Raw genomic sequence first — 27,339 nt, 5'->3', positions numbered from 1 at the left:
ATAATAAATCAATTTATGCCTTTAAATATTCAAAAAGCAATTAGAAAACAGAAAAAATAACTTGAAATCCAAAAACTTCCTGGAATTAAATCTGGATTTCAGGAAATTTAAATGTGAAGTACCACCTTAATGAAATTGTGTTCACTAAGTTGAATTCATTGATAGTAACATTGAGCATTTTGATGATTAAAATTGCTATAAAAAACATATTTTCTTTTTATTATCAGGAATCAGTGACTTTCTTTTTTCTGTCTTCAAACTAGAGACTAAAGAAAGTAAAAAAATAAAATTTCAGATAAAAAGTAATTTTTTTAAAAAAATAAAAAACAAGCACGTTGCAAACCAAGAGCCCAAAATCAAGTTCTGCAGTCAATTTCAAAATGACCATCTTTGGCTCCGTTTGTCAACGAGTTTATAACTGCGTTTTATGTATAACGGTAAAAATATAGTGTTTGGTTAGAAAATTAACCGTGATTTTTGTACATGGGCCCATCATTATCTGCGTCGAAAACGTTATTTCGCTGAAGCAGAAATTTTCTGCTTTTCTCGTCGCGTTCCTGGCATGTGCACATCCTGCTAATTAATTAGCATGAACAGTGCAGCAGCATGCTGCACTGTTCCTAATTAATTAGCAGGAAGAGTGCAGCATGCTGTGTTATTCCCGCTGAACCGGTTCCGGTTTAAAATTTAAAATGTATTTAAATAGGTTTGACTAGTAAAATAAAAAATAAAAATTATTTTTTATTTTTTAATTGTATTTTATTTAAAAAACAAGTGTTTAATATTATTTAATAAAACTACATAAATTAAACAAAGATCGATTGATGACGTAACATTTGCAGAATTTGATCGTAATTTCAATTTTGTTTCTAATTATATTTTATCTGATGTTGTTGCGTGCTTAAGAAACCAAAAAAACTGTAATCTTTGTCGGATGTGTTTCATATGTGATGGAATTGTAGATATTATATGGAACAATAAAAAATATTTTATATAAAGTATTATTTATTTTATGATGTAATAACAATAGTTAAATCTATAACATTTAAATTAAAAACCATTAATGTTAATATATAATTTTTTAAATTATTTTATAACCTCAATTTCAAAAGCATTTTTAACCAAACACATTAAATTACTTTTTGTTCAACTTCAATTCTAACCACAGTTTTAACCAAATACCTATTTTTTTAAACTAGCCTCAATTAAAAGTGCTTTTTATAAAACAACTTTTTTCAAACCACAACCATAACAGTTACCATAATACCAAACACACACTTTATCATCTATATCCACCGTATTTTTTTTTTTATCTTGGTACCATGCATTTCGAATTTACTATCCCTTGACAAAACAGAAGCAACTGGTTTTTAATTTGGCTATAAAAGGATGCAGTCAACAAAAACAAAAAAAATTAATGACCAAAATAAAATTTTTTCGACAGTGAGAATCTATAATGAAATGTCAGAGATGCTACATGTCATGGACCAATAATATTTTCCCATGTCTTTTTAGTGATTTCCATGATTATATAAAATTAACTATTAACTTATCAATTTAATTAATTTTAATTTTAATTTTCTCATTTTGTTAATCAATCTAATTTTAATCTTAACAAGAAACCTTCTTGGTAGGATTACTAAATATAAGTATTCAACAGCTGAATTTTCAATACTAACCAATGCAATAAATTAAAATCATGGAAGAATCATCTTGCATCCGGCTCATGCACATTCTTCAATTCTTACACCTGGCCGCTATGTTTGAAAAAGACTAGCCAACTTTTCCTCCATTTTCAACTAGTGGATCCCAGCACCAGGCTGTCTCATTCATAACGGTCAAAAAGCGCCCCATCCCATCCCAGCCAGTTCGAGTAAATCATGGAGATATTGCCAGTAACTATGCCTTCCTTTCACAGGAATCGAAATGGTGCCGAAGTCATTGATCTTTCCCTCTCTTCAAGCTCGTATCATAAAAAACCTTTTGCCACATTAATTTTTCTGGTTCACAAACAAAACTATCCAAGAAATGCCTACAGTAGCACCACTCATCATTTTCAAGCTGTCCATATTCATAATCACAACACTTCAAGCACCACCAGCCCTTTCTCTCACTCCCTGCAGAACCTCCTGTGGAAGCATTGCCATAAACTACCCCTTTGGCATCGATGATGGGTGTGGCGCACCGCAGTTCCGGTCCATGCTGAACTGCAGCACTGATTTGTTCTTTTTAACCCCCTCGGGAGGCTACAAGGTCCAACACATAGATTATGATAAGAAAACAATGACAATATATGATCCTGCTATGTCAACATGCTCCATTCTACAACCTCACCATGATTTTATCATGACAGACATTCAATCTGTCACTATCCCTCCAACTCCAGATACTGTTTTCGCTCTTCTCAATTGCTCTATTGACTCTCCAGTACTTAACCATTACAAAAACCTTTGTTTCGACTTCTCTGGCCATTCCTGTGATGAGCTTTACGGCGCGTGCAATGCTTTTAGAGTTTTCCATTTGTTAACAAATAGTTCTCCACCTTGTTGTTTTACGGGGTACGATACTGTGAAGTTTATGAGAATGAATATTTTGGACTGCACGCATTACACTACAGTGATTAACACTGATAATTTGCGGGGTATTGGACCTTTGGATTGGGTTTATGGGATCAAACTTTCCTTTACTGTGCCAGAAACAGGTTGTGAACGGTGCTCACAATCTGGTGGGACTTGTGGGTATGATACTGAAACTGAAGCAATGACGTGTCTTTGCTCGAGCTCCACTAACTACACTAGAGAATGTGGTAAGAATTCTTTAATCTTTGCTTGTCAAGAATCATTGGAGAGGTTATTTGAGCGAAATAAATTTATTGTATGTTGTGGGCACTGAGGTTTGCTGGCTAATTGTTTTATTCGTCTTCTGTTTCAGCTGGAGGCAGTTTTACCGCAGGTGATCATAGAAGCAGCCATTCTCCGTGGACATTCTTCCATGTAGCAATCTTGCTTGTTTTGAGTTTATTACTGGTGATTTAATGATCATGATCGTATTGTAAATCATCTCTGAATCTCACTATTTCTCCCTGTATTCACTTCTCTGTTTTGGCCGAAGTTTTGGAACCTGGAAGTAGAAAACACTCACAACATGGCCAGCGACTTGAGAAAATGTACTGAATTTCTTTTAATATATGCAAGGTTGTTTGGGTTTAGAAAAGATAGCAGCAGGAAGGAGCTTCACAAAAAATTGCTTTCGCAAATGGCGAGTGCCAACAACCCTGCACTAACATATATATATATATATATATATATATAAAGCTACATTATATTTTAGTAAATCTTGTTAATTGTGGCGGTGCTTATAATATCCTGTTCAGATGTGATGTTCGTCCTTTCCTGAAGTTCCAGGCCGAGCCAAGAGCCCGAGTTTCTGAAGAATGTGTCGTATTTTGACTGTTGGCTTGGATTTGAGGTCGAAAATTGTTAAAGCCAGTTATATATTGTATGAATTGTGCCAATAGAGGATAATAATCACTATAATCAAAGTTTATGAGAAATATGTGTGGATTTCTCATTAAATCAACGACACAAGCATAAGAATCGCTGGAATTTTGCTCTTGTTCGTTTCAACAGAAAATCGTCTCTACTTTTTTTTTTTTTTTTCATCTTGACAAAACTTCGAGGATTACAATTTTTTTCCCCTTCGATTAAAAAACCTAGCCAGTCCAGGGCTTCTTGCTCTTTGGATTTCTCCGTGTGTTTTAGATAACGGGCTTTGCGTTCTATTTCTTTTATAACTGGGCTGGGCTTTACCAGTCTAGCCCACCTAATTAGAATTTTTACGCTGTTACAAAAAAATACAAAAAATATTTTGTAGTTTTTCTCACGTAAATAGTCATGCCAATTGCCTTTAAAATAGTGCATGAGGATGAATGTTTTTTATTTGAAAATACATTAAAATAATATATTTTTTATTTTTTAAAAATTATTTTTAATATCATTACATTAAAATGATATGAAAAAACAAAAAAATATTAATTTAAAGTTAAAAAATAAAAAATAATTTTAAAATGTACTATATTTTTGAAAGATTCGCAGCCAGTTGTGTCTCAGAGTGGGCCACCAGTCACCACGTTGTTGTGCTTAAGCCTCTGCTCATGCTCCTGCAGCCTTTGATCTGAGTGCTATGACCCATGGCCTTTTATATTTTCGTTGCCATTATGATGGCGCACAGCCATTTGGGCCCATTAACAATCATTGAATTCAAAGCCCACCTTTTCTTTAGCTCACTCTTGGACGGGTGCTTTAAGACGTTGGATTCTCTTTCCCACCAACGTAAATAAATAAAGTTGCGAATTTTGGATTTTATGCTCAGAATACCTGGACCCGTTAGCAACTAGATTTTCTTTATAGTACCACCTTTCTAGCGTTTAATTTCCCTCCATGTCCGTTTGACACTTGACAGGGATAGCGCTCCCAGGATCTAAATTTGTGCTTTAGGAACAAAATTTACCGATTACCATCATTTCTCTCATTGAAGTTATCGTTGTAATCAAACAAAAAGGTGTTATGCTAATCACATCTAAATCTAATCTTTTAAGCTAATGATGCAGTGTGGTGATACTCGTATCTAATAAAATATTTTTTTGATTTTTAATTTTTTAAATATATTAAGATAATATATATATTTATATTTAAAAATATTTTTAATATTAACACATTAAAACAATTAAAAATGAGTTTTAGACAATATATTCATATTTAAATTAATGTATTTATATTTTTTTAAAATCAATGCCGAATGCAGTCATGTTTACTGTGCAACTCAAATTTTTCAAACGAATACTAAATCTAATAGATAATACCGCATAATGATGTTATAAATTTTAATCATATAAAATATATAGAAAAGACACATGTCGATAAATTTATTGGATAAACAGAAATTAAATATATTTTGTTTTCAAGAAAATCGCGTGGACAATATTGCGACAATTGGACTCAAAATATTTTAAATCCGTTGGGGTCAAATTTTCAATTTATTAGGAAGTCAAGGACCCACTTCCTAATAAATTGCAAATTCAAATTAAAAACGAGCGGGCCTGACTCCATCCACTGCTGCTGCTCTCTCACCACCACCAACTGCTCAACTTCATCTTTCAAACTCCATTCCCCTGACACCACCCTCTCATATCACAAACGAAGTTTTCAGAAACAAAATTACGAGCTCCATGTTACATTTTCAAGCTTAAAGGAAAAAAAAATGTCCAGCTCAAGACTTACCGTAGCTCGAAACCCACACTCTAGTAATCAACAAGAAGAACCTTCAACAAAAGAGAACGAATTCGAAACCTCTTTGAATTCTTCAGCTCACTTTCCGCCGCCGCGAACACCACTAAATTCGATTCCAGATCCAACTCAGTGTCACAAAGAAATACACGATTCCGGTTTTGACGGTAAACTCGAAACTACACGATCTGGCAGATTCTCAACTGGAACCCCTAGGGTTTTGATTCGCCATGGGAAAGCAGCACAATCAGAGCCTAACTCTGCGCATAACACGCCTGCTAGGAGTGCCTCAAGAGCCTCGCTCGGTGGTGCATTGGGAGGTTATGCGACCGGAACTAGGACTTTGCAGTTTACTAAAGGGAAAGATGTGAGTTTTTCAAGCTCCAGGGTCTCCAGAGGGATTTCAGTGGCGAATTCGGATTTTTCTGTTGAAGTTCCACATTTCGAGCTCGATGAAGATCCTTCATTTTGGAAGGATCACAATGTGCAGGTTTTTTTTTTTAATTTTATGTTTAGTCGGATAAATTTGAAAGTTAGTGTTTTGTATAATTGGGAGATTTTTGTGGTTTAGGTTATGATAAGGATCAGGCCATTAAGTAATATCGAAAAAGTTTCGCAAGGGTATGGTCGATGTTTGAAACAAGAGAGTGGACATACATTAGTGTGGCTTGGTCATCCTGAGACTAGATTCACATTTGATCATGTTTCTTGTGAGACAATTTCACAGGTGATGTTTCGATAGCTTGTATTGATTCATGAAGAATTTTTGTGGTTCATTTTTTTCTCTCAAACAATGCATGGTACGCTGCGTGGATTTTTATTGGGCGAACTGTTTGATTTTGATATATAGGAAAAACTATTCAAGGTTGCTGGACTGCCTATGGTGGAGAATTGCATGTCTGGTTATAACAGCTGTATGTTTGCTTATGGTCAGGTAAGTGTGTCAATGCAGGCTTGCACAGTGAGAATGGTGCTGTTTGGGGGTTAGACTAATTCTGATGTTTAATATGATGCCTTGCAGACTGGGAGTGGCAAAACATATACCATGATGGGAGAGATAAATCAGGTGGAATGCAAGCTCAGTGCGGATTGCGGGATAACGCCTCGTGTATTTGAGCACTTGTTTTCAAGGATTAGAATGGTATGCTAATAATTATTCTGCAGCTTTCTTGTCCATGGATTTTTGGGGGCAGGGGATAAGTGGATTGTTGTATCAATATAATATATTTTTGTAGGAAGAAGAGAGTAGAAGGGATGAGAAGCTGCGGTTCAGTTGCAAATGTTCTTTTCTGGAGATATACAATGAGCAAATAACAGATCTCCTGGAGCCATCATCAACTAATTTACAAGTAATTTCAAAATTTTAACTGATTCGCGGTGAGAATCCTATATACATCTGCATGTAATAAATCCTCAGCTATTTATTTTTTTTTAGCTCAGAGAAGACTTGAATAAAGGTGTATATGTTGAAAACCTCACGGAATACAATGTGAGGACTGTTAATGATGTCATCAAGCTTTTGCAACAGGTGACTGAATTTTGTGCTTCCATCATCATTTACTGTGTATAAGTTTGCATGGAAAATTAATTTTATCTACATGCACACTATGCAGGGTGCTGCAAACAGGAAAATGGCAGCAACCTATATGAACAGTGAAAGCAGCCGCTCCCACAGTGTTTTCACTTGTGTCATTGAAAGCTGGTGGGAAAAAGATTCCATGAACCACTTTAGATTTGCGAGATTAAATTTAGTAGATTTAGCTGGTTCTGAAAGGTATGTTGCTCTTTTTTACCCCCCTTTCCATTTCATGTTTCCATAATGCTGACTGAATTTCAAATTTATTAGGCAGAAGAGCTCTGGTGCTGAAGGAGATCGTCTGAAAGAAGCAGCAAATATAAACAAATCCTTGTCAACTTTGGGGTAATTTGATCACAGGCCTGTTTCCCAGCTTGTATGTGTCATTAATTTGCCTGCATTGATTGGTTATGGTTTGCTTTTAGCTTGGTGATAATGTCACTGGTTGATTTAGCGCATGGAAAACACAAGCATGTTCCCTACAGAGATTCTCGGTTAACATTTCTACTTCAGGTTGAAGAAATAAAACTCTCGAACTACGATTCTGCCTAGTTTAAAATGTTCTAATCTTCAACTTTGGTACGTAACTGTAAAGTGGTTATATCTACATCTTTGAATGCAGGATTCTTTGGGTGGGAACTCAAAAACAACAATTATTGCGAACGTCAGCCCATCAACATGGTCCGTCTTAAAATCAAATTGCCTTAGCTCGACATTCAAAATTTTCTCTTATTTGGCTCGTGACACTTCTCTGTATAATTTAAAATCCTTCCTTGCAGCTCTGCACATGAAACGCTGAGCACCTTGAAGTTTGCACAACGTGCCAAACTCATTCAGAACAATGTACTTACTTGGACCTAAGATTCCACTGTTTTAATCAAAACTAGGGCACACTTAAATCTTCTTTATTCCCTTTTTAGGCTAAAGTGAACGAAGATGCTTCGGGTGATGTTGGTGCACTTCAGAAGCAGATTCAACAGCTAAAGGTATGGGTTAGCAGCATGTCTGTGGCTATGTGCTAATTTATCTTAGAAATGTTATGGCAATTAGAATTAAACCGTTTTTCTATATTCATGCAGGATCAACTGTCCTTTCTAATGAAGCATCATAACCCGTCAAGGCCTCTTTTGAGTTGTATGCCGAGTTCTGAAGGGCCCAAATTGGCTGACCATTCCTCAGAAGACAGAAGAATAATTGATAACCATAGTATGCTTAGTATAGAAAATAAGAAGGTATCTCCATCACTCCCACAATTAAACGCAAAAGCTTCTGTCCAAGAACTTGCATGATAATGATGTGGACCAGCAATGCTAATATATCTAAATGTCAGGTGAAATGCATGGAAGCTATTTTAGCTGGTGCTCTTAGGAGAGAAAAGTTGGCAGACACTGCATTTCAGAAGTTGGAGAATGAAATGGAGCATGTGAACCAATTAGTATGTGATCTTACAAGAAAGAATTCTTTTCTTCACAGTTTCTTTCTTTTTCGTTTTTTTGCCAATTCTCTATAATTTCCGTTAGTACTAGGACTAAGTGTATTAGGTACCTATTCTGTAAAAACCTAAGCAAAAATAGTGATATGCAACGGGAGAATTTATGTTAGAAACTCTCTTGCAGACTTGCCAAAAGGAGGAGGAAGTGCAGCATACTAAATTGATACTAAGGTTTCGAGATGAGAAAATTAAACAACTTGAGTCGTTAATGGATGGTTCATTGCCTGCTGATCATTATCTCATGGAGGAAAATAAAGCTTTGAAGGAAGAGATTCAGCTACTTCAACCAAGGCTTGATAAAAGTCCAGAATTGACACGTTTTGCTTTGGAAAACATAAGACTTCTCGAGCAGCTTCAACTGTAACTCCATTAATCATGTGCTAATATTTGCTATGGATTTCTTCTTTGTCTTTCTGCTGACAAAGAACTCACCTTCACATACTTTTGATGCCAGGTTCCAAAAATTTTATGAGCAAGGGGAGCGAGAAATGTTGCTAGGTGAAATTTCAGAATTGCGTGACCAGGTTTCAGAATAACTCAAGCTTCTTCTTCTTCTATAAATACAATTCCGAAAGGTACATTACATTTTCTTTTTCTGGACACGCAGCTCCTGGTTGAACTTGAAAGAAATCTTAAGTTCTCCTCAAGACATGAGTGTCAGGTAGGAAAGCAATCCCCCCACCCCCCCTCCCCCACAATTCTACCGTTCTCTTGTCTGTAATATCTACACACTCTGACTCTGCAGGATAATGACACTGTAAAAGAGTTGGAGGATTGCAGGAACATGAATTCCAAATTGATGAGGTATCATTGTAAATCCGTTTATTTTCTTGGTAATTTTAAGGTTCAATCGACACACTTGATTAGAAAAGAAAATTCTTATCCTTGACTTTTCTTGCCTTCTCATTCTTTTTCTTTGATTAATTTAATGGAATTTTAGCTCTCCTAGTCCATCTCCTGAAAAAATCTGCACGTCACTGCATGGAAGAATACTTGTGGCTTTAGGTGCTGTGCATGAGGTCTTAATGATTGCCAAGCATGTCATTTTTCAGGCATTTTTATGGGCTATTCAACATAGCTTGATGTCGATGTGCTAACCCTTTATTCTGGTATTTATATAGTTCTGTCATCAATGTGACTGCGTTTGTCCTAAACTCTCATTTCCCCTTGTTTTACAAATGTTAGTTGGTGCGAAGAAGATCTGCAACACACTTTAATGATCAAATTGTTCCCACACTATTTTCCTTCATCCTTTTCTTTGCATATTATTACATTATTAATGGATTTGCCTGCAGAGAGGTTGATGAATTACAAGAACTCAAGACACACCTGAACGACAGTCAAGCTGCATATGATAAAGTAAGGGTAGATAGCAAACTTTTGTAAGGAGTGGTTAGTGAGATAGCTTGGTCTTGGCCGTGGGTAATTTATGTTTTTGTATCCCTTTCAGGGAACAGATTCATTTTCTAAGGATCCTGAGGAGATGGGGCAAATTGATAAATGTTCTTTGGTGAGTAATATGCAGATTGCTTTCTGCTTACATTTCAAATAATTTTCAAAGCTAATGCGCTTTAATTTACCATTGAACATGATTTTATAATTTCATTTAAAAGGGAAAAGGGGTTCAATAACATGAGTGTGCTACATGAATTCTAACATTTGAACGATTCAGTTTTCGTTAAACTAACCGGCACCTTTTTTTACCACCATTACAGGTTGAAATGATATCTGACGGCAGTGAATGGGGAGATGAAATGACATTTTTTACCCCAACAGATTATATTTCTCTTCAAAACAAAAACAATCTACGCACAAGCGCTGCCTCTATTCATTCTGGCAATACTCAAGCCGAGTTGATGGAAGCTAGACTGTTAATTCAGGCAATGGAATCTGAGCAGGTTCGTCTAATTGAAGAGCTGCAGCTCATGCAGGAGCATAACAACATGTACATTGAAATCTTAAAGAAGAAGGACAACAAAGTAAGAGAATCTGTGCTTGAATCTGGAAGTAACTGTCTAGAGTTACACAATCTAAAAGAGCAGAATGAAGTTCTGGTAATGGAGGGGAGTAGAGAGATCAAGAGCAATCCCTTGCAAGCCAAGCTGGACAAGCTGAATAAGGACCTCGAGGAGGCCAGATCACTCAATTACCATTATCAAGAAGATCGGGCATCAAAATTATATCAACAGCATCAAGCTGAATTAGTTTGTGAAGAAGTTGAGACAGAGACCACCAGAACAATTCTTCATTTACAGGAGGAGATTACTGCTCTTCAATTGGAGCTTGATGAGAGATTATACTGCATGACTCAAGAAAACACGGGACTAAGAAACACGGTTGCTGCTAAAGAGGCGGAGATAAGGGCACTTTGTGGGGAGTGGGAAAGGGCAACCTTAGAACTAACAAGCTTTCTTACAGAAGGTTCTAAATCTCTCAAAGACGCTTCTGGTCAGATTGAAAGTATTGCCAATGCATTTCCTAAATTAAATGTTTGGATCGGTGAACATGCTGAGAGGGCTGCCAGAGCTTGCGTTGACAAGGAGGAAACAATCTTACAGCTAGAGAAAAGCCTGGAAGACGCGCGCAAGATGGTAATGGATATGGAGATGAAGTTAAATTCCCTGAGAGAGGCAACAATGGCTTTGAATGATTTTCCACAATCAGATAATGATGAAAGCTCAGAAGAGACAATCCACTCAACCATGCAATTGAATGAGAAGATCAATATGGTAAAGATGTTAGAGAGTGAAATCAAGTTGAAGGAGATTCACATTAATGAAGCAGAAAAACGTGCCGATGCTGCTTTCTTGGTTGTAAAATGGCTATCTGAGTGCCACAAGGTTGCTCACAGTGATGATGTCAGGAGGCGCATTCCCATCTCAAAGCTTCTTTCTTCCACTAATATGGGCTATCATAATACTTTTGATGAGAAGGTTGATGCATGGTCAGATAACGATGCACCAACTGGGTGGGAAAATTTAATTTTGGAGTCTGAAAATGCTATTACTGCTTCCTACAAGGATGTAGAAGTGCATATAGCTGCGCTTCAAGCAGAGGTTCTTGCAGCTTTCGCTTCATACAGGGACTTGATTCAGGATCTGGTGAAAGAAATTCAAGAGATGAAGGGTAAAATTATGGAATTAAAAGAAAGGCAGATGGACTTTCAGTCTTCTACCATGAATTGGAAAGCACGGGAACCGCTTGAATTTTTGAAGTTTGATAACCAGTTGCACATTTTGCAACTAATAAGAGTTGAACTAGCTAAGATCAATGATAGAATGGAAATTGTTTCTGATTTTGTTGACAAAAAAATAAGCTCACACAACTGCCTGTTAAACAAAGAAGATTTTGTGGAAGCAGATGGCTGGAGCACTGATAGTTCTGCATCGTGTTATTCCATGATAGGCTCTGATCTTTTCTCTGAAAGTGTTTCTCAAGGAAACAAATTGGATGGAAAATCACATGGTTGCTGCTCTAAACTTTCTAGGAAGATAACTGAACAAATGGACCTGGAGTCTCGAAAAGGATCGGTTGTCCAATCTGAATCAGAAGATTTTCAGTCTGGATCAGAATACTCAGAGAAGCTTTTGAAAATTCCACATTCCAATCGAACAATGACATTAGAGATGAAAAGGGAGCTGGATTTGACATTTGATTCATTCAGCAAAATCTATGTTCATTTAAGCACAGTTTTCAATGAGGATGATTTGATGCATTGCACTTGCCCAGAAGGTACATATTTTTTCTGAGCAATTGCATCTGTATATAATAAGAAAATTAAAAATACGAAGAAAATTAGTAAAGAACTTGACTGGTTTAATAAATGGCAGATATCAAGGAATCATTTCCATCTCTTGGTTCAAGGATGAAGATCGCTGAAGCCTTCTGCCATAGTACTGGAAAGGTACAGTTTGATTTTGAATAACTAATTCATGTGACCTTATGCATGTTTTCGCAAACTAAATATGAAAATTTGGTGCATAATAGCATTGCTGTTACTTTTGTGGTTTGATTAATACCAAGTTACCCAAATTGTTCAAAAATCACAAGCTTTTATTGTGAGCAATATTCGAACATGCAGGTATTTGCAGATGATAAAGTTAGTCATGCTAGTATCTTCTTAAGAAAATGCGAGGAAGCCAATGCAACCATGAAAGAAGCTGATTATATGTTGAATGCATTGATGGGAGCAAATGAAAATGCAAAACAATTGAGTGATATGTGGAAGCAAGCCAATGACGAACTGATGGTAGACAGGTCACGCTTGGTTGAAGAAAACGGACAGCTCAAGTCTTCATTATCTTTGAAAGAAGAAGAATACAAATTACTGCTGGATGAAAACAGTCATGGTTTGGCAGAAGTAGCAAATTCTGTGTCTTTGCTTGAAGCATGTTTTCAGCAAATGCAAAGGGAAGAAGAGGAAAGGTACAAGGTCATTTATTCAGATGTCTTATCTATGGGAAGAGAGATGCTTTCCTTCATTTGCAATTCAAGATCATCGGTGGAAGATATTTTCTCTGAGATTATGGAGAAGGGATTTGCTCGCAGCATCATGTACCATTGCCTTGTAGGAGAGGTTGTCCACAAAATTCCAAGCTTCATCGCACAACCAGGTTTCAGTTCATTCAGCCAACAAGAACGCCACATGGTAATGGATACTTCACAAAGAGTTTGCTCGACTGGTCATGCTGAAAGCATTGTCATTAATGAACAGCGAAATGAGGGACAGCGTCTAAGAGACTCTTTCACAACTTTGGAGGAAGGGGAGGGGCCGTCACATGATAAACTGACGTACGAGAATTTGTCTCTTAAGAAAGAATTGGAAAGGAAAGAAAGTCTACTGAAGGGCTTGCTTTTTGATTTTAGTTTGCTGCAAGAGACAGCCTCCAATCGAACAGACTTCAAAGATGAAACGGAAAAGTTAATTTTTGCTTTGAGTGAAGTTCAACATGAGCTAGAGAAGAAAACAAGTCAGATTGATGACCTGTTGGTTCAGCATAGAAAAGTTGAAGGCCATCTTACGGATACCGAAAATGCTTTATTGGTATCAATATCTGATCTTGCACAAACCAAGGAAACAATAGATGCCTTGTCAGACGAAAATGCTGAGTTGAGAATGCTTCTTAAAGATATATATCTTAAAAAATCTGAAGCCGAAGAACAATTGGAAGAACAGAAAGAGGTGACTAAAAGCTTGGAAGATGAAATTATTCACTTGAGTTCCTCTACCGAAAGTAAATTGCGCTCTGCAGTTGAAGGCCTCGAGGAGGAGTTAGAAAAGATCAGAAATGAGAGAGACCAACTCCGTGAAGAAATCCGCTCCTTCAATGATAAGCTTGAGATGGCATATGGATTAGCTGATGAAAATGAAGCTATTGCTGTTGAAGCTCGCCAGGCATGTATTATTGCTGTTGAGCTTGTTCTTTTGAGTCCGTAAGATTATTGCAGCTTGATACAAATACGCATTAATTTTTTTAAAAAATATTTCAGGAGTCAGAGGCAAGTAAAATATATGCTGAACAGAAGGAAGAGGAGGTCAAAATTTTAGAACATTCTGTCGAGGAGCTTGAGAATACAATAAATGTATTGGAGAAGAAGGTTGGTTTCCTGGCCATCTAAAGTTCACGGGGTACCCACTAAAAAGTGTCTGGAATCAAGCTGCATTTAGATTTTAACAAATTATATCCAAAAGGAGTGAATTTTGTGCCTATTGGAAAACTATTATTTTTGGTTTGTGCTTGCTGCTGATTTTTAGTTATTTCTTTAAAGCAACTGGAATGCTATTGAAAAACTATTATATTTTATTAATCGTTTCCCTCTCTCAGGTGTACGAAATGAATGATGAGGTAGAAAGACATCGATTGATCAGAGACTCATTAGAATTGGAACTCCGAACTTTGAGGCAGAGATTGTCAACAGTTGAAAACATCACCGACATTGCAGATTCTGAAAATGCAAATTCTGTACAAAAAGAAGATTCTATAACTAGGTGAGTAGTGCTTTTTTTCATTGGCATGAAGTGCTGATTTCTGCCTTATTTGGTTCTTGGATTTAAAAATTATCAGATGCAGGCAACTGCACAATAGATTACTGGAGCTTCATGGGGCTTATAATCGGATAAGACTTCTAGAGAGGGACATTACAGAAAAAGATAAAGAGGTGCCGCCTTAACATATTGCTGGTTTTATTAACTAGAAAATTTAAATACAATATACTCCATCAGCATTTTCTTTTTCAATAACAACGTTTTGTCCATATGTAAGATCAAACAATGCAAAGAGTACATCTCCGAACTTGTACTACATTCTGAAGCTCAGGCATCACAGTTTCAAGAGAAGGTAACTTTCTCATATTTAGACTGTTCATTGTGCTATCAAATTTTGTAATATGCAAATTCTGAAATCCAAAGTAATACAAGACAGACTGGTCTATATCTTCCAGAACTGTCTCGGTCTTTCAGGATGCACCATTTAATAGCCAGTGGACAATTCTGAAACAGGAAGCTATATAAATAGGAGTCCGCTTAGAGTGCAGATTTTTTTGCGCATAGTTTGGTGATCCAACATTCAGTCCATATTGTCTTATAATATATTATGCCAAAACTGAAACAAATTCTATGAAGTATTCATACCAGAATAAAATGGAAAGATAGTTAGATTGTTGGGAGATTCCTTTGTAAGGTTTGAATATTCGATGTTGACTTTCAACACATGTTTATCGTGCCAAATTGCTCTTTAATGTCAGTTTGACACCTGGATCCCCAGTAACCTTTCTGTCTATACAATTTGACAGTATAAGACTTTGGAAACCATGGTTCGTGAAGTAAAAACATATTCGTTGGACTCGGCATCAGCTCTACAAGTGGTAGAAAAAAGTGAAAAAAGCTCAATCAGAACTAGGGGTTCCAGTTCACCGTTCAGATGCATTGCGGGTTTGGTTCAGCAGATGAATTTGGAGAAGGATCAAGAACTGTCGGTGGCAAGGCTTCGTATAGAAGAGCTAGAAGCAGTGCTTTCTAGTCGGAAAAAGGAGGTTAAGTAGTTTTTTCTCCCAGTTGCATTTATTGTTTCAGTCGTTATGATTATATCAAGTTCTATTGGTTGCAGAAGTAAGAATTTGGTTGATCCATAAATTGAGATATCTTTACCTGACTAATAATGTCGAGGTTTTAATATCTCATAAATAATGCCACCTTAGAATTTCGTAGCAGCATGGATATGAGTAAAGTTTGATTCTCTCACTTTATATATATTATATTTTAGATTGAAATGTGAGTTATATTCGTTTTTCAAGAATATAATTCCTTTTGTGGATGGCTAAGCCATGTTGCTCATGTTCTCTCTCTCTATCTCTTTCTCTCTCACTCACACACACACATACTCACACGTGCATGTGCAATCATGCAAATCATACTTGGCCAGGGCTAGATGCGTTTGCGTGTATTTGATTCTTTATGAAGTAATGTTCATGTACTTATTTAACAATGAGAATTAACTGCTGACTCAAATTATACTGCATCAGGTATGCGCACTAAATGCTAGACTGGCTGCAGCAGAAAGCATGACACATGATGTCATTCGAGATTTACTAGGTGTTAAGTTGGATATGACCAACTACGCAGTAAGCTTCAAAATTTCCGTTTCAAACATGTTAATTTTTTTATTATAAATGCATTGCTTATCTGTGTGCATCTTTCTTGTTGGCATATTGTAGAATCTGATTGATCAGCACCAGGTTCAAAAATTAGTAGAGGATGCTCATCAGCAGACAGACGAATTCCTTGCAAGGGTATACCGAGTCTCTTCGTTTGATTATGTATTGGGTTGAGATGAGATTCTGATTACTATTCTTTTCGCAATTATAGGAGCAAGAAATCCTGAACTTAAGAAAACAGATAAATGATCTTGCTGAAGAAAGAGAGAGGTAAAGACTTTATCCACAGTATAGAATCAAGTTTTGGACTTTTGTTTCCCTGTAAAATACACTTCAAAATGAGAATTGCAATCCACAAGTTGTGTCCCTAAGTTAAAAAAAACAACGGGAAGAGGAAGTTATTTGGCAGACCGGTCGAATAAACATAACACACATAGACAAAATATAAGCGTTCCCACATGATGATTTATGGATTCTACGTAATTTTGTCTATGCGGCTTTTATTTATTGACCTAGATTATGAATGAGATAGTAATCTGGTAGAACAAATCTACCTAATATTTTCTTGTAGAGAAGGGACAAATCTAACAGCAAGAGGGGTGTGCCATGAAAAGTGAGTGCCTACATAACTTTCCTATTTGTCACTGATATACTCTTTATTTGTCTGAGTGTACTGCAGTTGTATAGCTGAAATAAATCTTAAAGTAGCAGATATGTTTGCCGCCCAGATGGCTGTAGAGCAACTTAAAGAGCGAGATCAGTTGCTTTCAGCGCAGAATGAAATGTTGAAGGTGTCCATAATTAACCGTTTTAATTTGCAACCATGTGGCTGTTACTGGATTGCATGCTGCCTTCAACAGAGTTCTGTTCACATTTGTTGTCGCATTTGTTTCTGCAGGTGGACAAAAGTAATCTACTTAGAAGAGTTGCAGAACTGGATGAAATGGTGAAAACTCTTCTTGGAACTCAAATTACCCAACAGCGAGTTCCACCGACATCCAGTGCCAAGGCATGTGTCTAAAATTTCAAAAATTTTCAATATCTCGATTGCTTGCATTTTTTTAGTAAAAAGTAGTTTTCACGATCGAACAGGAAAAACGTGTATTGAAATTGGGTGGTGCTGATTTAACCAAGAGGCTTGCGCATTCTGAAAAGCTTTTGTCTCGTGTGAACAATGAACTTGCTCAGTATCGCAGCAGACCTGATGCTAGTCATCCATATGTCAGGACTAATGGGCAGGGCTTCGAAATAAACAACAGGTAAGTTTATCAAGAATGGTCCATTGGCATTATCGTGTTGCAAAACCAGGGCTGTAACCTCTGCTCATTTACAGGAAGGATAAGGCTTAACACAATTTTGCAGAGACCTTTTCTTCTTCTCCATGCCTTTCCATTTTATCTTCTAGAGGATCGCCTGTGCCATTTTGTTAGCTGAAAAGTTACGCCCAGTGAATTTGTGAGATCATGTGTTGAAATGATTTATAGCGGTTCATCACCATAAACTTATTTTTTAATTTCAACAGTTTCGTCAATGTATTGGCTTTTACCCTGTTAGAAATTAATAGGTGTAAATGTAATTATTTGTAAATTGATATAGCATGCATTTCCCCCTCCTCTGTGGAGCCTTTTATATATCTACACACCATCATTTTTATTTTTTTTTACCGTGAGCACACTGTAAAGAAAATCATTTCAGAAAGCATGAACATTCCCATAGCAATAACGGGTAGATGAGTGGAGTGATATAACGAGAAGGTGAAGAGTGATCCAAGAAATTTGAAAACTGCAGATGCATTTGGTATAAGTTTTAGTTGGTAAACAACAAGTAGATTTCAGGCTTGCAACTCCTGAAAGCCATTTCGTTCTTTCAGTGACGAGTGTATCGTTCTGTTGCCCACTATATTCCAGGTTTGAATTGGCTAGTGCTCATAAGGACAAATACATGTACAATCTCCCCCCCTATCTTCACCTTTTCTCCTTTTGCTTCCTTACCTAAATTTTAGTCACAGAGAATCTGTTAAAAGTTAAACATGCTTCACGACAATTGCAGGTAGAACAGTTACTACTAGCAAGCACATAATTAATGTCAATTAGTTGGATCATTGATCAGCTGTAAATACATGAAAATCTTGTATTCTGAGCTATCTGGAACTTTCATCCTGCTGGGATACACTACACCCTTCGTCACCCATCTGTTGAGTCCAAAAAATGCATTATAAGACAATCCATAGCAAATGTTTTTAAAAAATGCTCAATCAGACCAAGTAGGAAGGGTCAAATAAGAGATAAAGCAGATTAAATAATAATAAAAAGATTTCTCTGGGATTCTTTGAATATATGTCATGCCATGTATCAATTTAAAGAAAAATATGCAGCAAAATCCAGGAGGTGGCAGGTATGCTTTGTGCCTTTCTTTTGCAATAAACAGGAGAACAATGCAGCAAACAAGAACCTTTTTACCACATGCAAGATAGATGGTGACAGGCAATTCAACATGCTTTGGCAGCTTGGAGATCTCAATGCTCTGAAGAATAGAGCATTACCTTGATATTCTCAAATTTTGTAACCATCCTCATGTACTGCTCACGTGCTTCTGGATTGCGAACCATTGACGTTACTCTTGCCAGAGCCTTTTCAACTCCAGCAAATTTCTGTTTGCGGCTTATTCGCAGAAAATCATATTCGTCTGCTTTCTCAGATTCTGGTTTCACATCTCCAATTTTCTTTTCCAACCGAAATCCCCGCAAACCGGTACGTTTTCGCCTCCATCGCAATATGGCCTTTTCAACAATGCCAACTGACCAAACTACCTTTTTGTACTGCTTTCGAACTTGATGTCCTCTCACATGAGCCTGAAAGCAATCAGCATTTGCTTTTCTCAGTAATTGAAACTAAATTTAAGTTGATAGTTCAATACGCTTACAAGGGGGGACAAGGAAAAAGGAAAAAGGAAAATAGCCTCATTTGGTAAGAAAAAGTAACCACCAGAAACATCAAAAGATAAAAGAGAACTACAATTCATGTGGAAAAAATACATTTGGTTCTAACAACTCAGACAAGCACACAGGTCAACCAATCACAATACATCTAAATTCATATCCTCTCTCTAAAAAGTGATACTCACATTGCAAGCAATTACTCGATGTAAAGAACCAAGTAATTTATGGTGAAAAATGGAACACGCATGGCATGGGAAAGCACAGTATTGAAGTACCTGAATTTTTACAATTCGATTGCGTATTTTCAAAAAATCTTTCCTTCCCTTCCAGCCACGATACTTTTGCTGGATCTTTACAGCTGCAGAATGTAAATAATCTTCAAAGTGACCCCTCCTTTGAACCATGTTTAAAGAACCAAGGGCAGCTAGGTCAAGTGAAATTTCAGAAATATCATCACTGCTCTTTGCTAATTGTCTTTGACGGAAAGAACTTGTTCGATAGGCAGCATGAATGAGAGCCACTGCACGAGCAGATTTTCTGACAGCAGCCAGAGACCCTTTCAAGGAAAGCAATTCGTATTCTCCCTTACTTGGCAAAGAGGCAACTTGGGCTGCAATATCAGTTTCCTTTTCAGCTGCCATAGCTGCAGTATCATGATCCATCTGATTTTGGTCAATTTTCAATGATGAAAGATGCCTACTTAAAAAAGCTTCAGCCAAGTATCCAGAGATTCCTTTGTGGCCACGACATGAAGCTAAATCAGCTGCACTTTGTCCTCCTGGAAATGCTGGATTTGGATCATCAACAGCAGTTGGATCTGCATCCAATCTAATGAGTGCAATCACTGTTTCTTCTCTGGACGAGGGGAACAGCACAGCAACTTTCAGTTAACAGTCATTAAAAAATAGAAGCAACAATTTGGACATCAAGGCATTGATGATTCTTCTAGCATATAATTCACATCAAAATGTCAGGATTGGGGCAGCAGAAGTGGATAATTATCCCTTTTAAGCATTTGAATTGTAACACTTGCACTCTATAAAGATATAGCACAATAGGAAATTCTCCAAAATAGGACTGCAGTCCTGAAAAGACAAATCAATGTGCACACACACACACACACACTCTTGTAAATAAATGCATCCATGCATCGTGCATGTATGAAGTTAAGAAATATAGTTTTCCAACAGAATAAAAAGCCATCGCTAGCAACAGCAAATAATATGAGAAATCAAAAGAATGATTAAAAAATTAAATAAAACCACAACAATAATGTTGCTATAGATACAGTCTTAAACTGCAAGACAGTACAACTCAGAATAGCAATCTGACCTCCCAAAATATGATGCCCAGTGAAGCGCAGTTCTACCTCGTGCATCTCTAAAATTGGGATTGCCACCGGCAGCAACTATGAGGTCCATGGCCCATTCATAACCAAGACTGGCAGCCAAGTGGATGACTCCTTGACCTTCTCCATCCAAAACATCCGATCCTTTACCTCCTTCATGAACTTTACAGGCCAGCCACTCAAAAAGTCTGTCCATCAGTAAACTTTGGATCAACTTATCTCTAAAACCAATGCCATCACCTACAGCGACCATACAATTATCTTGGACTTTTCCCAAATCCCTTTTACTATCATTTCTCAAGGAAAATAAAGTACTTCTTATTTTGCATCTTTCACAATCCTCTATGGAGCAATTCAATGACTTCATCTCAGGGCCTAAATATAATAACTTTGATAAACGCATTTGAAAGAGAATTTCCTCCTGTTGAGCACTTTCGGCAGGCAAAGAAGCAGTTCCAAAAGGATTTTCACGATATTCAAATTCCCTCACCTCACTGCATGATAGTCTGTTACAACAGGTGACATAAAATGGAACACACCCAGGAGCATGTTGAGGAACTTGACATCGGATGACACAATCATTCAAAACCTCAGCAGAAACTTCAATCTCACCAAACATACAACCCCATTTAGTTTCACTGGAAAACTTCTTGCTTCCCAAGAACGTACCAATGATCAGAACCTGATTAAAATCAGCACAAAGCATATTTCATATTCTAGGTAACAAATATTTTAAAGCAATAAGAAGCTTGTAAGTGGTTTTAACTCATCAGCAACCAAAACCCCCCACAAACCGCAGGGGAAAGAAGGGATTAAGATCAAGTATACAAACCTTCGTGTCAACACCAGAATAAGTCCAATCCGGTGAGAAATCACGGATGCTAAATAGCTGGTCCTGGGAAAGAGAAGGGCCCAAAGAATCAATGTCCAACTGCATATGGTGCGACAAACTGGAAACTTCCTTGTCTTCATTCTCAGCACTCAGTGTACTCCAATAATTGCCGGAATCCGAAGCCATCAAAGAATCATCACAATCTCCACCAATTTCTTTATCCATCCATCTCCCAAAACTGTCAAGTTTCTTTAGCTCTCCTGATTCAATATTATTTGCACCTCCATCATTGGATTTGTTCTCAACTTGGGCAGTAGAAGCAGCTACTGTTTGAGTCCCAGAGAGATTATGAAGTTGGGGAGAAATCAAATTGAAATCAAGCTCCTGTTACACCAACAAAAGCGTAAAATGTCACTTTGCGAATTTCATCACAGGAACCATTAATCAGTCTCGCATATTGCATAACGCAAACAGCAGACCTGGATTACATTTTGAGGAGTTGCTGTTCTATCAGTGATCAATCCAGTTGCACTAACCACAGTATCCGGAACTGCAATACCCTCTAATGTAGCACCTGTTAGCTTATTAGTAATGAACTCAGCTCCACCAGGTTGGTCGACAAAAAATTTCTGGCCAGGCAATCTAGATACACTTCGTTCAGAGCTGCTAATTTCAGGCAACAGAGATGATTGTGTGCCAAGATCAAATTTTGCTCCTGCAAGCCATGATCCAGGAGGATTCTTTGGTAACACATGGAATCCTAAAAAGTAGCACAAACAAAGTCATGTGATTAAGGTCTAAAAACATATGTGAAAAAAGAATCAAATAATATGCAATGACATAGAAACATCTTGTATGCATGTAGAAACTCATAAAACTTGTAAGTTACAAAATGCAATCAAGCAAATGGGGAAAAAACATCAAAAAGGGATGAAATTTTGAGTAACAAGAGTTATTAAGGTGGCAGATTAGCAGTGATAACTGTGACAGTGAAGCAAACAGCAGTTCTGCCAGCTCAAACACCTGTAAAGACCACTTCAATCTTACTTGCTAATAGCAGCACCAAAGAAAAAGCGAACACACACATACAGAGACTTTAAATTCTTTTATTGATTATTTTGAGGGTCTTAGTGAAAAGCGACATTAAGAAACACATTTGACACGCTATCAAATGTATTCAGCTACACCAAATATACATAAAATGTATTTCATGCAATGTACCTTACCTTCAACTCTGGGGGAAAGTAAAGATGAATTGTGTGACATAGAGCCATGAATTGATTGAGCGAGAGAAGAGGTTCCTGGACCATTCCTAGAATCCACATCCTCAAATTCTGAAGATAATGCTTTTCCATTCCAGTCAATTCTGTTTGGACTTGATGCATAAGATGTCTGAACTGTGGATGCAGGTGAGGCTGCTTGTGCAAAGGAAGTCACCGGACTGGGTTGAAGGTTTTCAACCTGTGTACCTGAATCTTCTAGTAAACGTGATACACCAGACTTGTTTCCCTTCATCACAGAAAGAATAAAGGAACAAGTATAAAAATTCTAATAGCACATGAAAGTATACATTTCAAGTTTTGGTCATTATAACAAGTATTTATAATAGAATACTGAGAGACAGAGAGATAGGCACATAAATTAGCACAATGAATGCCTCTATCACTAGAGCAAAAGGATATGATTCAAGTAGATTCTTAGTTTCTAATGATTATTATTAAACTTTAACACTGATTTAAAATTTTAAAGCACATTACCATAGAATCCTGAGATAGATAGAGAGAGTGTAGATCAACAAAGTATACCTCTTTCACTTCTCTGTAGTGTACAAAAACAATATGCTCTAACTGCCTGAAAACCACGATAAAAAAAAAGAAGGTAAATGGTGTAAGCATGCAAAGGAGTGCTTATTAACAAATAATTAATTCATGGTCCATCATTTTTATAATTAGAAAATATGAAGAATAGCAATATAAAAGAGTCCCAAGTCCTTGTCAACCATATGCAGAAAAATCATGTTTTTTCCACATTTATAGGGGTTGGGAGAACATACGACTGTCTTAACTATAGAAGAGTTAAAAACTGTGAAATTCATTTAAAACATCTCTTTGTACCCTGGTGCATGTTTCCTCCAAAATGTCCATAGGAGAACAGTGTCCCACATACTAGGCTGTCAAATACTTTCCACATTGACTATTAGAAGTGGTGTGACATTGTGAAGAGTTCCAAAAGCCACAACAACAAAACTAACAGAGACACTCACCCATCAAGCATCCAATAGCACCGCCGCTGAAAGTTCTCATTATCCTCCCCATGGGCATAGTAACAATGGAGAACATCCACACTGCCAGCCTGCAGAAACCAATTGAGAACTGAATGGCTAAATAGCCAAAGGGATTTACTAATTCCAACCATCCACAATGAAGAGATTTAGCGGAGCATCAAATTTAAACAATACAAAATATAACACTGTTACAGCTAAACATTTGAAATGTCGCTATATAACCCTATAGAGAACGATTCTTACTGCTGGACCTTGCATGCAGCAACTCACAATGACAAGGACATCTCAAAATAATGCTCCTCTGCTCATGTTTTTCATGCCAATATACAATCGGCACTTTATATGAAATAACTAATGCAAAACTATAACCAACATTTGAGGCTTAGGTAAGCTAAAGTGACTCAATAAGTTAGAAGTTTCCGTAACACATATGGAATTGCGTTACCACAAATTTACAACTATAAAAAAAAAGGCGAACTTACAACTAACAAATTGAAGAGCACACCTTCAACTTTTCGTGAGCTTCTCGGACAGTTTTCCCATCTTTTTTCTTCCTCCAACGATGACCATCTTTACGAAAATATCTAAGTGCTTTTCGATCAAACAAGAACATAGACCCAGCTGAAAACAACAAGCATATAGAACACAAAATGAAACCCAATGCCCCAATTTCAGTAGCAAGAAAAATGATCACTTGAATCAAATAAAACAACATGAAATAAAAAGAGAACCTGCAGGCCTAGCTGGTGGTTCTGCAGTCAACTTAAACTTCTGGTAATTGCGAAGAATTTCCAAAATTTCAGTAGGTCGAAGCCAACGGTGCTTTGCTTCTTCCAATATCTGCTCTATATCTGCCAATTTTGTTTTTTTCAACACGGATAATTAAATACACACACACACACACACATACAAAACCCATTTCACAATTGAAACTCTTAAAACAACAATATTTAAATAAATATGAAATCACATTCAATGTATTGAACATACAAACAGGAAAAAAGAAAAAGAAACTCACTTATTGTATGATCAGGGATGTATCTTCTAGTCTCAGCCATCAACATAAACCCTAAATTTCATCACCTAGTAATAATAATAACAGCAACCTATCTCTAATTGATTACAATAATTCGAGAATAAAGAAAGCAGTAAATAACAAAAGATTCTCAGAAAAAAAGAAAAGGAAGAATTTGAGAAGAGAGAGTGAAACTAGAGGAGATAATTAATTTTGACTATCGAATCGAATATAAAATAAATAAAACACCCTAAAAGGAAGCAAAGATTCTAATTTTACAAGCTGGCCTGAGACGAGGGAGGGGGCGAGGAAGGTTGGGACGAGGAAGGAGAGAAAGGAACGTGTGAAATCCACTGCATTAACAGGAGAGAAAGGAACAAAAAGTCAAATGTCTAAAGGGTCTGTGTCCACATTGGCATGTGGAGTGAGGGAGGCAAGAGGATTTATTTGTTGGATTGTGGGTCATATCTGACGTGGCATGGCTAGAACAGAGGCAGGATTTCTGGTACGGTAACCTACGTATCTGGTCCACTTCGGTCTAGTTACTTGCGTCGCCTGGTTTGTGTCGTTGATTGACTGCTTCTTCTCTTTGTGATTTAACGTATAATAATTTTTTCTCTTCTGAAACTTATTGATGAATTATTATTTTTAATTTATCTTACACGAATAAAGACTATTACCGATGCTTTTATTTTCTAGAGGTTATTAGATATGCCAGAAATTGTAATTCCGTCATTTTCCTTTCACAAAAAACATAATATTCACTATAAAAATAATTTATGCATCCTGTGTTTTTATGGGAAGAAAGAGTATAGTTTTTTATATAGTGAATAATTCCTCTCGTATTGTTGATAATTTTTTATCCATGGCTAAATCAACGTTTAACTGATTCTTTGGTGATTTGTCTCTTCTATTGATTAGATTTGAATCTGAGATCATCCATAATTATTTATAAAAACACATATTTTATATCAGGATATTATATTTGATGAAAATGCATTAAATTAGATCTTGATTTTTTTTCTATTTCCATGCACTAGATCCATTTTTGTTGTTTTACGTTAAATTTTTTATTTTTTGGATAGGGGTGAGCAAAAAAATCAAAAAACTAATTAAACCAAGAAAACCGGGAAAAAAATAACTGAAAAAACCAAACCGTGAAAAAAACCAATTAAACCGATTAAAATTTTGAAAAAATTTACCGGTTCGGTTCGGTTTTATAAGTCTGAAACCAAAAAAACTGAACCGAATCCAAATAAAAATAATCAGAAAAAAATCAAGCAAAATCAAAAAAATCGAGATAAAATCGAGTCAAACCGGTTGAAACTGGTTTTTGTTATAAAAACCAAATGGAACCGAAACTAATCGATTTAAACTGGTTTTAGTTTTTTTAAAAAAAATTCAGTTTAATTACTTATTTTTTATAAAAACCGAACCGAATTAGAAATAATCACCCCTAACTATAGGATAGAAGATTCCTTAAGTTTTTGTTAACAAAATAATTCATTTCAAGCCTGTGTTTTCAATTTCCGCGTACATATAAATATAATTAAAATCCAAAAATAACAAATTACATTAAAACTCAATAAATTATTAAATTTGTCATCTTGACTGCAATGGTCGAATTAATCAAATCCTCGCAGCTCTTCCCGGGGCCCGGCATTTATTTCCAGGTGATGAGATCGCAGTCACGAAGTGGCTGGTGTAGCTGAAGGATACGAAAACTAGGGTGTCAGAAGCTTTGTTGAATAAGGTTCGGATACACACGGCTTTAATATGCACGGCAAAAACAGATAATTTTTGTACTAACGAGTCAGTATATCTCAGCCATATTGCGGATCGTACTGAAATTATTTTCTAACACGACAAAATAACGTGTTTTCTAGTATTATAAAATTTGTTAAAGATAATGTATCCGCACAATGCAGCTATTAAAAAATATATTAAGTTAATATTAATTAAATACTAGAATGAAAGGTTGATATTTTTATAAAAAGTAAAAAACAAATAAGAATACAAATATCTTATATCAATTTTCTTTTTATTTTATATATTTTCTTGTATTTGTTAATATTTCTGTAAATAACAATGTAGATACTACTATTAATAGCAACACTTCTATTAATTAATTATAATATTATTTTTTATGTTTGAGGTGAGCTGACATAACCAAAATCTCAATTTCTAGAAAGACTATACCGGTCCAGGATTTTCAACTGAATAAAAAGGAGATTTACTAGCATGGTTGATTTTTTTTTATAAATCAATTCACATATATTTTAAGGAGTAATTACAACATTATGTGCTGGAACTGAAAAGGTGCAAGGAAACGGGATTTCAAGACTATGTATTATTGGTGAACGAGGGAGTAGATGCAAACCTCATTTTTTCCTACCCGAGACTCATACTTCACTGGCCAGAGCAGAGGAGGTTCTACTGCATTGGGTTTTGCACTGTTGTTAGAGTGGATGCCAATGGTTTTGCTGGTGGTATACAGGCTTCATGGAATTCTCAGACGATTCATGTCTGTGTTCATCACATTCATTCCCGTTGTTTAACTTTCGTCAGCGGTGGATCATTCTGGGTTACAATGGTTCCGCTATGCGAGTCCTATTTCTGCTTCCAAGGATAAATTATGGACTCGTCTCCATGAGTTTTCTGCTGGTTTGCAGGAGCCTTGGGCCTTAGTAGGAGACTTTAATGGCCTTGGTAGGGAAAAATATTCTTTTGAAACGGAAAGAAAACAACTAAATATATCTTATGCAATACAAAATATAAATAAAGAAAGGATAAAATAGTCAAAATTGCTAATTTAATTCAATCAATTCCATAGGTATTACAAATAGTATAATTAAATTTAATTATGTAATTTAGTATTTTATTCCAATCATGATAATTATAACAAGTCATCACTAA

The 27,339-nt window shown here is 36.3% G+C and overlaps 3 protein-coding genes across 8 annotated transcripts; 2 read left to right on the top strand and 1 right to left on the bottom strand.

Moving 5' to 3' along the window:
* The first annotated feature begins 1,900 nt into the window (after positions 1-1,900).
* On the top strand, positions 1,901-3,213 carry LOC133696969 (uncharacterized). The gene is made up of 2 exons (XM_062119278.1): positions 1,901-2,806; positions 2,932-3,213. The coding sequence occupies exons 1-2, from the start codon at positions 2,029-2,031 to the stop codon at positions 3,033-3,035; spliced, it is 882 nt and encodes a 293-aa protein (XP_061975262.1). The 5' UTR covers positions 1,901-2,028; the 3' UTR covers positions 3,036-3,213.
* A 1,884-nt stretch (positions 3,214-5,097) lies between these two features.
* LOC133697241 (kinesin-like protein KIN-12C) lies at positions 5,098-17,637 on the top strand. 2 transcript variants are annotated; one of them, XM_062119685.1, is made up of 35 exons: positions 5,098-5,775; positions 5,857-6,012; positions 6,136-6,219; positions 6,307-6,426; positions 6,521-6,634; positions 6,721-6,813; positions 6,899-7,059; positions 7,132-7,206; positions 7,287-7,374; positions 7,484-7,542; positions 7,641-7,704; positions 7,782-7,847; positions 7,941-8,093; positions 8,192-8,296; positions 8,478-8,713; positions 8,808-8,877; positions 8,961-9,014; positions 9,099-9,157; positions 9,649-9,712; positions 9,804-9,863; positions 10,069-12,085; positions 12,184-12,257; positions 12,435-13,748; positions 13,844-13,951; positions 14,179-14,342; positions 14,425-14,512; positions 14,617-14,691; positions 15,146-15,385; positions 15,875-15,973; positions 16,067-16,141; positions 16,218-16,276; positions 16,686-16,797; positions 16,905-17,015; positions 17,099-17,265; positions 17,340-17,637. In XM_062119685.1, the coding sequence occupies exons 1-35, from the start codon at positions 5,260-5,262 to the stop codon at positions 17,353-17,355; spliced, it is 7,116 nt and encodes a 2,371-aa protein (XP_061975669.1). In that variant the 5' UTR covers positions 5,098-5,259; the 3' UTR covers positions 17,356-17,637. The 2 variants fall into 2 exon arrangements, with proteins under 2 accessions (XP_061975669.1, XP_061975667.1); XM_062119683.1 differs by having other exon boundaries at positions 14,419-14,512.
* Positions 17,638-17,830: 193 nt separating this feature from the next.
* Positions 17,831-24,834, bottom strand: LOC133697242 (calmodulin-binding transcription activator 3-like). 5 transcript variants are annotated; one of them, XM_062119687.1, is made up of 13 exons: positions 24,427-24,828; positions 24,140-24,259; positions 23,914-24,029; positions 23,388-23,476; positions 22,930-22,975; positions 22,351-22,633; positions 21,604-21,884; positions 21,125-21,508; positions 20,277-20,974; positions 19,220-19,799; positions 18,549-18,857; positions 18,126-18,197; positions 17,831-17,997 (listed from the first exon to the last, which is right to left on the bottom strand). In XM_062119687.1, exons 1-12 carry the CDS (start codon positions 24,470-24,472, stop codon positions 18,147-18,149), a joined length of 3,003 nt encoding a protein of 1,000 aa, XP_061975671.1. In that variant the 5' UTR covers positions 24,473-24,828; the 3' UTR covers positions 17,831-17,997; positions 18,126-18,146. The 5 variants fall into 5 exon arrangements, with proteins under 5 accessions (XP_061975671.1, XP_061975670.1, XP_061975673.1 ...); XM_062119686.1 differs by having other exon boundaries at positions 17,831-18,197; positions 24,427-24,834; XM_062119689.1 differs by lacking the exon at positions 18,126-18,197.
* Positions 24,835-27,339: the final 2,505 nt, after the last annotated feature.

Source organism: Populus nigra, chromosome 6 (genome assembly GCF_951802175.1).
Source record: "Populus nigra chromosome 6, ddPopNigr1.1, whole genome shotgun sequence".
In the NCBI taxonomy this organism is placed as follows: domain Eukaryota; kingdom Viridiplantae; phylum Streptophyta; class Magnoliopsida; order Malpighiales; family Salicaceae; genus Populus; species Populus nigra.
This window is presented reverse-complemented; position numbering and strand designations above follow the sequence as displayed.